This window comes from Hyperoodon ampullatus, assembly GCF_949752795.1.
Source record: "Hyperoodon ampullatus genome assembly, chromosome: 10".
Classification (NCBI taxonomy): Eukaryota; Metazoa; Chordata; class Mammalia; order Artiodactyla; family Ziphiidae; genus Hyperoodon; species Hyperoodon ampullatus.
The window spans coordinates 13,445,567-13,456,515 of record NC_136923.1 but is presented as its reverse complement, the minus strand read 5'-3'; the positions used below and the strand labels follow the sequence as shown (position 1 = coordinate 13,456,515).

The window sequence follows — 10,949 nt, the reverse complement described above, 5'->3', positions numbered from 1 at the left end:
TGTGGCACTAGTTCTCAGTCATTTCTATGGAGACATTGCTCTACTGGGAATATAACAAAAAGCCCTTTAGTGGTTTTCTTTTTTTTTAGTTAAAATTTCTTTGATAAGGAAAATGCAGTCAGAGTTAAAACTTAAATAAGGATTGCCATCAGAATAAACACTTACATCTTCTTCTTGTGGAGCATTTATTTTCACGTGATACCCTAGCTGGACATTTCTTTGTTCTTGATCAGTATTTGGTTCCCAACGTAAAAGAACTTGAGCTAAATTGATAGCTTTAATGGTGAAATTGACAGGTGGGAGAAGTAAAACTGTAGATCAAAAGAAAAAAGCCACGCAATGTTTAATTATACATAGCATTTTAAAGTTGTTAAGTATTTTTTTGTGTAGTATAGTATTTTATTATGGCTATCAGAATGTATAACACTGAAATAATCTTGGGAAAAGTTTCCTTAGAAATGTTTTTAGCTCATTTTCTTCTTACTTTGCCCAGGTATTTACCTGTAACATCTACAGGTATTTTATTGAAATCTGAATATTTTACTATATCATTACCGAATACAAGCATAATTTTCAAAGAGTCATTATCCATTAATGGACTGCAATAATGTATTAGTTTGTGGGTAGCAATGTGTTTAATGACATGGAAGAAAATAGAATAGAAAATACCAGGTGCATCAAATATATAAGAAGTACTGTTTCATGAACCTCTTGTTTCTATTATAAGTGTACTCACATATTTGCATATGTACTGGTTCATGATGTTAAAAGGATTTATTTCTTATTATGATTCAAGGTCAAAAAAACTCGTGAGCAAAATCACTCAAATAGGCATTTAGTGTTCTATTCCCCCCATTAATGAACCACTCTCTAGTGTTGCCTTGAAAATAAAAGCTTTCACAAAATAAAAGGTTTCATTTAAATTACAAAATCGGTGCCTGTTCTTTTTAGAAACCTTGGAAAGCACAAATGATCAAAAAAGAAAAGAAAAATTTACCCACACTTCTATCACCGAGAGTGACATTAACGTGATACAGTCATTATCTTTTTTCTTGGGCATATGTTTATACAACTTAATAATTTTTGCTAAAATTACAATATTGTACAATTATGAAACCTCCTTTGATTAATTTACGACATGTGAGGATGTTTCCACTGACCTTTAATATTCAGTAGCCTTCCCTGACTCTGCTTCCACACCTGCCACATACAGTATTCTGAGGCTCTGTCTGTACTGCACTGCCCGTTATGGTAGCCACTGGCCACATGTGGCTATTTTATTTAAATAAGATCAAATGTTCATTGTCTTCATTGCATGAGCCATATTTCAAGTGCTCAATAGTCACTTATCACTGGACAGTGCAGATACAGAGCATTGTCATGGTCATAGCAAGGTCTCTTGGACAGTGCTGATGGGGGAACCATGTGGCAGTTCTTTTTTTCTTAAACCCATTGATCAACAAGTTTCTGAAGCAAACCTACTGGAAGCTTCTTATTCTTTGGTTGTGAGGACTTGGAACCGTTCCCTTGCCTGGAAAGACGTTCCAAATACGGCCATCAGCTGCAGCTTTGTTCTGAGTGCCCGTTTACCCACACTTGGAATATGAAGTGTGGGTAAACTGCAGCATAAAATGTGCATTTCAGCTGACTCTGCTTTCTTATAATAGAGCATGTTTAAAGAGTTTGTATTCTGATAAGAATAAATGTTCCATCCCCTTTAAAAAATCATAATTTCCTAATTAATTATTATTTAGGAGAAAATAATGCTATCCTTTTTGTAATGTACTTTTTCTCAAAAAAATATTATTGAATTTAATAGACGGTGCTTACATTTTTTATCAGGAAGTAAGTCTACTTGCAGTATCACTGTGGCCCCCAAAAGAATCAGTGATGCAGGTGCCATGATGATCAAATCCTACAGAAAACAGAGACAAAAATCCAAATTACCACCTGTTACCATTTTAAAGAAAAACTGGCAGCTCCTTTCTAAAGAAAAATGTAGTCATTTTGCCATTTAACGAACATTTATGAACTTTCTGTTACGTGTTAGAAATACCAATATGAAAAAATCTTGGACTTTGTCTTGCCAGTGTGGATCCGTAATCTGAGCGGCAGAAGGAAGTGTAACTCGATAATTGTAATTCCAGTCGAAAAGCTGCTCCCATAAAGATGTTTATGGGGCACAGTAGGAGCAAAGGGACTTCTGAATTGAGTCCTAAAGGATGAACTAGAGTTCTTGACACACACACACAAGTGAGCAAAGGCATCTCTGGTGGCCTTGCACACAGCCATGCAAAGCCGGAAGAGAAGAAGGAAAATAGGAGAGGATTGCTATTCAGCGGGAGACCAGAGCAGGTCTTTGAACAGTAAAAGTTCTAGGCAGCGTTAATCAAATTGAAAGTAAATACCATTGCCAGTTTCATTAATAAGGATTTAAATATGAGCCAACATGACAAGAAACTTAAATCTAAAACAATTTTAATGTGGGAAAGAGAAACTTTGTATCACAAACCTAGAATGTGTGTGGTACTTTGAACTGTGAAGAGGCTGAATTTTTTGTTGAAGCCAGAAAGGAACAGGCCATAAAAGAAAATGAAGACGTAGTTAATAGTTAATAGGCCTGGAGAAGATGAAAACAGTATTTCTATTTATTTTAAATAAGTGGACAATGAAAAGGAATCTCGAGTAGAAAAGTTAGCATAACTCAAGTGTGGCCGTCTGAAAAAGTGGTTAGGTCATCTCAGCCACTTTTTTTTACATGTGAAAGAAAAGAGTGGAGGATCTATTGTTGGGAATTGTAGATTAGAAATCTTGAGTGTTTCCTCCAAAAATTTCGAAAGGCATTTTTCTTATGAACTTAAAGAACAAAAGTAACATTCCACCTGCTGTGTGCTGCCCTCGCTTTTACAAAGCAGTTCTTCCTGTTTTCTCTCATGAGCTGCCTCCCGCGCCTCCCCACCAGGGAAGTGGTGTGTGGTTATTATCCAATTTTCAAGGGTGAAAAGGTGTCTAAAAAATAATTTGCCAAAAATCACGTGTCTGGTAAATCATGGAACGTAGACCCAATCTCAGATCTTCCAACCATAAAACCTTTGTTCTATACTAATTTAAATGACATGATTTTCAATTTAAAGATTTATTTAAATGGTTTGGTGTTTTCCAAACATAATTCTAGTAGAACCACAGAAGATAGAACTTGCCTAAATGGATACGTTCAGGAAGTACAAAAACCACGCTTTCTTCACTTTTACAACTTAACTTACTGTTATCACTGCTTAACTTGCTAATGAAATTAGTAAAATGTCACAACATAGAAAACAGAAACAGCATACAAAGCATTTAATTCCTTTTTCAAACAAACTTAAGTATTACTAATCAGAGTTATGCCGCTTTTGATAAAAATAATCCTGTTTCTTTCTCTCTGATGATTTCACACCATGTAGAAAAAGAATTTTTAAAACAACAGTGACAATAAAAGCAAGTATTCTTGTATTTTTAAAGGTTTCAATAAGTGAGAATGTTAAGGAATTAAAGGGAAGCATTAGTAATTTACTAAGCCTGAGAAGCAAGAATAAAAAATCCTTAACAAACAACAAAGATAGCTTCCTCTTCAAGTTTAGAAGGTGATGTCTTTGACATGTCAGCATTTCCGGAAATAATATCACATATGTTCTAACTTTGTAGTAATCCATTAACAGGAAGAATTCTAGGTCAGAAAAAAATGTAACATTGATATTCCTGAGTGACTTTTACTGCCTGGCAGAGTAAGTAGTAAGTTATAACCATACTTGTAAAAATAATAAATGTCTCTCCTTTGCAATTAAATTGTTGAAGTAATAAACTATTGAATGTCTCAGTGGGGAGATAATTGAATATTTTACACAACCAAGCAGTCTCCCCTAGAATTTGCTATGTGTTCTGCTTTTATAGCTGTTGAATATAGAATTATTTTTTCAAATTTGATCATTCAAAAATTTTTCAAGGATTTTTTTTGGCCATAAAACAGCCATACACTATTTTTCCCCATCTTATTGTGATATTTTCTCTTAAACAGGATGATAACTTTGACCAAAAAATGGTTGTCTTATAGGCAACATAAGATACTCAAGTGGGAGTATAAATTTTACCAAGAATGACAATTTTTTGTGGGCCAGATAAATCCATACAAGGCTGGGTATTACTGGAGTTTTGACAATTGATCCCGTATTTTCTATAATTCTGTTTGCTCTGCTTGTTCCCTGAAAACACCTTCAGCCTTTGCTCATGTCGCCTTAATATTTCTGGTTCCAGGCATAGCAATCACCCTTACTGGAAAAACAACTTGAATCTCCTGGGGTCGTCTCTTTAATCCAAAGATATACTGCTATATAGATGTCAACTGGGTAATATTTCATTGTGCGATAGGCTATTTCACTACCTTAAAAATATATCAGAATGACATGTTCAATTCATTCTTTTCACGGCTACCAATTAAAATCCAGCAGAAAACCGTTACATTGTTAAAATAAGATTCAAATTCAGCAGAATGCAGCAAATGTGGGTTTCCTACTTAACGATTGTCAGAAATGCATGCTCAGGCTTCCCTGGTGGTGCAGGGGTTAAGAATCCACCTGCCAATGCAGGGGACACGGGTTCGAGCCCTGGCCCGGGAAGATTCCACGTGCCATGGAGCAACTAAGCCCGTGCGCCACAACTACTGAGCCTGCGCTCTAGAACCCACGAGCCACAACTCCTGAGCCCGAGAGCCACAACTACTGAGCCCGCGGGCCACAACTACTGAAGCCCGCACGCCTAGAGCCTGTGCTCCGCAACAAGAGAAGCCACTGCAATGAGAAGCCCGCTCACCGCAAAGAAGAGTAGCCCTGCTCCCCACAACTAGAGAAAGCCCGTGTGCAGCAACGAAGACCCAATGCAGCCAAAAAAAGAAAAGAAAAAAAATGCACACTCAGTGTCTTAGAGAGCCCGTGGGCTACCTGTTCGTGTGACATTTTGCTGAGTCAATCTAAAATTTCTCGAGCACTCTCTGAGAATCTGGCTTCTAGTAGGTGTTATATTCTTTCAAATTTAGAGGAAACCGGAGCACCATCTCTTGCACTACAGATGTTTCTAGAAAGTTGGGTGAAGTCCTGACAATTGGCGACAAATTTCCCCAGTGTTCTTGAGAATTCGTCAGATTCTACTGAAGTTCAGACAATATTTTCCCCACTCTTTCCCACATATTTTGCTGCCCAGTACATTTGTTTTTATAACCAAAGTTGAATTTACCCTTTTTAAAGAAACTTTTTGAGTCAACTGTGGTGAGAATGAATTCAAACTCAATATCAGTGCACAGAAATTGAAAAGCAACTGAGAGGATTCATGGTCTGTTAAGCCCTTAAAAGTAGAGTTTACTTTTTACTTCGTCTTTTCTTTTTTTTTTCCCTCTGTACAGTGTAATCAGCAATAAAACCTATCTCTTGGGGGATGAAGAATAAATAAATAACCCAAGGTGTGAAATGCAAATGACAAGTTTAGCTAGGTAGCTAGGTATGTTGCCTTACCCCCAAATGAGAAATCTACACACTCCTAAAAATACAAGTGGGTAACAAGGACCATATATAAGGCAGGCAACTTTTTTTTTTTTTTGCTACTGAACTTCTGATTAATTCTCTGAAATAGTCCTAAAATGTAACTCAGGGATTCAAATTGTTGCCACAGTCATAAACACTCGTTAGCCAAGGCAGAAAAGGTGCTGCCACCCTGAGTATTTGGAAACTGCTGGCAGAAGGAGTTTGCTGCAGATCTCCCAGAGGTTGGATGTCTTCTAGCGAATTGCACGTGGTGCACTCTCATCCCACATGCATGCGTTCCCTTCCCCAGACTCACCCCCTTTCCCGGGCTTACCTGTCTCCTGCGGTCCTCCTGTTTCCCACGACTGTACTCAGTAGCAGAAAGCCAGGACCACGTCCATCAGCACCTAGCACAGTGTCAGGTGCAGGGCAGGTGCTGCACATGCCTGGCCCTATAAAGAGTAAAGGCAAATTAACACACAACCCTTAACATGTCAAGCCCTTTAGGGTAAAACCTAGCATAGGGACAAGTTAGATGAGAGGACGGCAGGCTGGGAACATGTAACAAGCCTGGTCTGTTTTGAGGGAGGTGTAATACTTTTGGTAACTTGCCTAAAAATTTCCCCAAGCAGCATTTCAAGTAATGAAAACAAATGAGGTGATTTGAATTCCAAAACTTTATTATGTTTGAAATGCAAACTTTGAACAAATAGCTACAGACATTAACATATTTTTCAATAACTATGAAAGAGGGCATACCCTTTCACAAGAAGTAGAAGTTGTACCAGGTAATGGAATTTTCGGCCTGATAATTCATTAAATTGGGTATCAAATACAGTAATCAATATGGCTATAAAAGCAGTCATTTTATGTGTTGATGAATTTTAGGCTAATTAATAAGAGATTCTGATTTTTCTTTGTCTTCCTTTCTCCTTTTTTTTTCATTTCATCCATTTCTTCTGTATACATGAAAATATGTTTACATTGCTTTCGGTGAAAATTGAATTAGTGAACATAAAACCAAGTGAGATATTTCAGCAAGTTTTTGTACATTTTATATAAAATCAAACAATTTTGAAAAAATTGTTTGAAAATCCTAGAACCCTCAGAAGAAACAAAAAACAGAATGCCTTCAGTTAGAGGCAATGCAGTCATTTCCTTCTTTGTTGTTGTTGTTTCTTAATTTGTAGCTTTCTCAATTAACTGAAACTTCCTCAAAATATTGAGATATTTTATTATATCCTGTACCCTATTTTCTAAATTCACATATTTCCTCAGAAATCTTGGCAGAACGCATGTTCTCATTTTCATCACTAAAGTATCTACACCGGTGGGAAACAAGCCTCTTACACAAGCATCAACAAAAACTGTAGGTGTTATTTTAATGTGACTCACCTTCGCACGGATTTGCACACCGCAGTTACTTAGCCAACACACAGGAATAGAACGCTACACCCAGAGTCTATATGACCTGCCTGATACCATGTCCATAGCACCGGTATTAGTTCCGTCCCTGCTAGTAATAGTTTCAAGGGGTTTTGTTTTCCTCTTTTCTTTATTTAAAAGTTTGCCATATATTTATAAATCATTCTCAGTCACTTTTCCTATCCCCCCTCTGCCCCCACCGTGTAATGAAATTATTAGGAGGTGGAGCCCAGGGTATTATTAGAGAGAAAGAGACATTTGCTCACTCGCAGATGAATCAGCCTGGATCCCCACTTACTGAGAAGTGCAGTGCCATGTCATCAGAAGCAGCCACAGGGCACTGAAAATGAACCTTATCTCTGGGTGCACTATTTGACTTAGAGACGGATCTCCTTCACTGTTTCATCATCGCAGCTGTAATGGTTAAAAACTCACAGCCAGTTTCCTTGACGATAGGATGGCAGCAGGGCTACGCTAAGCAAATATCCAGGAGCATTTGTGAGCGGGCCACTCTGGACGAGCCTTAACTGAAACTCCCGAGGACTAAACTGCTGTCAAGTGAAGGATCTCTCTTGTCCTGATAGCCACTATCTGATAACCGTCTCATCTGCATTTTCATTCTCTTTCAAGATGCTTTGTTCTATTCAGGAGTTGAAATGAACGTTTGCTCCTGGGTGACAAGGTAATCAAATTTTCTCTGGGCACTTTCCAGCGCTGCGTTTCTGTTTTCTTTACGTGCTTCAGTCAACTAGAGTATGTATAGAGCCTCTGTTACTTACACAATACCAGGCACATGATTTGACAGAAAAATGGGGCATCCACTATTCCCTACAAGCTGAGCAGCAATTCTCAGTTTTCTGGGGATGCATTAACCCTTCTCTGCTGTGTTAGCAGGTCCTGCGCCCTCAGATAAATGGGTGTGTGCCATGGGAGGGGGCAGAGGAGGGAGAAAGAGTCTCCGGGTGCCATCAGTTGCTGGCATCAGTAGCCTGGACACGCCCTGAACAAATTGTGACCGTGGCCGTGTCAGTCTGCGCACACCCTGGGACCTTCCCTTTTCTGTCATCTCCCAGTTCCCAGTGTCGCACCTCAGCTGTCCTCTCCTCAGTACCTTCAATTTAAGTAAACCTAGCTGAGTTTTCCTGTCCTTTGTTCCATTTCTGTCTGGGGAGTTTCCAGCCCACTGACTTGCAAAGCTGACTTTTTAAAAAAATGTTGCCCGGGTGTGAATAGACAACAGTGGCACTTAATGTATCAAGTGTCTGAGCCAGGTGTGAGTCTTTGCCTTTGAAAGGGGACCTCCAGGCTTAGCCCAAGACGGTGAGTGACGGCAGCCCTGAGAAGCCACTGCCCAACTGGGAACCGAGGGGCCTAGGTCCCCACAGAGGAGATGTAGAGAGAGGTGATGGCCAGGTGAGATAAGGGCTTCAGTTTGCAAGATGACAAATGATTGGGACCCTTAATGAGACATCCTGCAAGTCAGTGAATGTCATGTGCAAGGACAGCCATTGGGATCCCCAAGGTAATTGTTTTCACAGTTGCCAAAAAGGAACCAGGTCAATTGTTATTAGATGAGAGAGACCTTCAAGATGGCAGAGGAGTAAGACGTGGAGATCACCTTCCTCCCCACAAATACATCAGAAATACATCCACATGTGGAAGAACTCCTACAGAACACCTACTGAACACTGGCAGAAGACCTCAGACTTCCCAAAAGGCAAGAAACTCCCCACGTACCTGGCCGTGTAGCTGACAGGGTCTTGGTGCTCCGGCTGGGTGTCAAGCCAAAGCCTCTGAGGTGGGAGAACTGAGTTCAGGACATTGGTCCACCAGAGACCTCCTGACTCCACATAATATCAATCAGCAAAAGTGCTCCCAGAGATCTCCATCTCAACGCTAAGACACACCTCTACTCAACGACGAGCAAGCTACAGTGCTGGACACCCTATGCCAAACAACTAGCAAGACAGGAACACAACCCCACCCATTAGCAGAGAGGCTGCCTAAAATCATAATAAGGTCAGAGACACCCCAAAACACACCACCAGACACGGTCCTGCCCACCACAAAGACAAGCCTCATCCACCAGAACACAGGCACCAGTCCCCTCCACCAGGAAGCCTACACAACCCACTAAACCAACCTTACCCACTGGAGGCAGACACTAAAAAGAACAGGAACTACAAACCTGCAGCCTGCAAAAAGGAGACCCCCAAGTGCAGTAAGTTAAGCAAAATGAGAAGACAGAGAAATATGCAGCAGATAAAGGAGCAAGGTAAAAACCCACCAGATCTAACAAATGAAGAGGAAATAGGCAGTCTACCTGAAAAAGAATTCAGAGTAATGACAGTAAAGATGATCCAAAATCTCAGAAATAGAATGGAGAAGATACAAGAAACATTTAAAAAGGACCAAGAAGAACTAAAGAGCAAACAAACAATGATGAACAACACAATAAATGAAATTAAAAATTCTTCAGAAGGAATCAATAGTAGAATAACTGAGGCAGAAGAAGGAATAAGTGACCTGGAAGATAAAATAGTGGAAATAACTACCATAGAGCAGAATAAAGAAAAAATAATGAAAAGAGTTGAGGACAGTCTCAGAGACCTCTGGGACAACATTAAATGCACCAACATTCAAATTTTAGGGGTCCCAGAAGAAGAAGAGAAAAAGAAAGGGACTGAGAAAATATTTGAAGAGTTTATAGTTGAAAACTTCCCTAATATGGGAAAGGAAACATTCAGTCAATCCAGGAAGCAGAGAGTCCCATACAGGAAAAAACCAAGGAGAAACACGCCAAGACACATATTAATTAAAATATCAAACATTAAATACAAAGAAAAAGTATTAAAAGCTACAAGGGAAAAACAAATAACATACAAGGGAATCCCCATAAGGTTAACAGCTGATCTTTCAGCAGAAACTCTGCAAGCCAGAAGAGAGTGGCAGAACGTATTTAAAGTGATGAAAGGGAAAAACCTACAAGTAAGATTACTCTACCCAGCAAGGATATCATTCAGATTCGACAGAGAAATGAAAAGCTTTACAGACAAGCAAAAGCTAAGGGAATTCAGCACCACCAAACCAGCTTTACAACAAATGCTAAAGGTACTTCTCTAGGCAGGAGACACAAGAGAAGGAAAAGACCTACAATAACAAACCCAAATCAATTAAGAAAATGGTAATAGGAACATACATTTCGATAACTACCTTAAATGTAAATGGATTAAATGCTCCAACCAAAAGACATAGACTGGCTGAATGGATACAAAAACAGGACCCGTATATATGCTGTCTACAAGAGACCCACTTCAGACCTAGGGAAACATACAGACTGAAAGTGAGGGGATGGAAAAAGATATTCCATGCAAATGAAATGCAAAAGAAAGCTGTAGTAGCAATTCTCATATCAGACAAAATAGACTTTAAAACAAAGGCTATTACAAGAGACAAAGAAGGACACTGCATAATGATCAAGGGATCAATCCAAGAAGAAGATATAACAATTGTAAATATGCACCCAACATATGAGCACCTCAATACATAAGGCAAATGCTAAGAGACATAAAAGGGGAAATTGACAGTAACACGATCATAGTAGGGGACTTTAACACCGCAATGGACAGATTATCCAAATTGACAGATCATCCAAAATGAAAATAAATAAACACAAGCTTTAAATGATACATTAAATGAGATGGACTTAATTGATATTTATGTCCAATGAACAGATCATCCAAAATGAAAATAAATAGGGAAACACAAGCTTTAAATGATGCATTAAACAAGATTGACTTAATTGATATTTATAGGACATTCCATCCAAAAACAACAGAATACACTTTCTTCTCAAGTGCTCATGGAACATTCTCCAGGATAGATCATATCTTGGGTCACAGATCAAGCCTTGGCAAATTTAAGAAAATTGAAATTGTATCAAGAATATTTCCCAACCACAATGCAATGAGACTA

At 38.9% G+C, this 10,949-nt stretch overlaps 1 protein-coding gene across 1 annotated transcript in view; it reads right to left on the bottom strand.

Annotated features, from left to right (window-relative positions):
- IL5RA (interleukin 5 receptor subunit alpha) overlaps nucleotides 1-1,903 on the bottom strand; it is a gene marked incomplete at both ends in the record, with an annotated part of 28,993 nt that extends 27,090 nt beyond the window's left edge. Inside the window, 2 exons of the mRNA XM_079712989.1 lie at nucleotides 166-311; nucleotides 1,831-1,903. Coding sequence (XP_079569115.1) covers nucleotides 166-311; nucleotides 1,831-1,903 — 219 coding nt within the window. The remainder of the gene's footprint in view (nucleotides 1-165; nucleotides 312-1,830) is intronic.
- Between the last annotated feature and the right edge of the window lie 9,046 nt (nucleotides 1,904-10,949).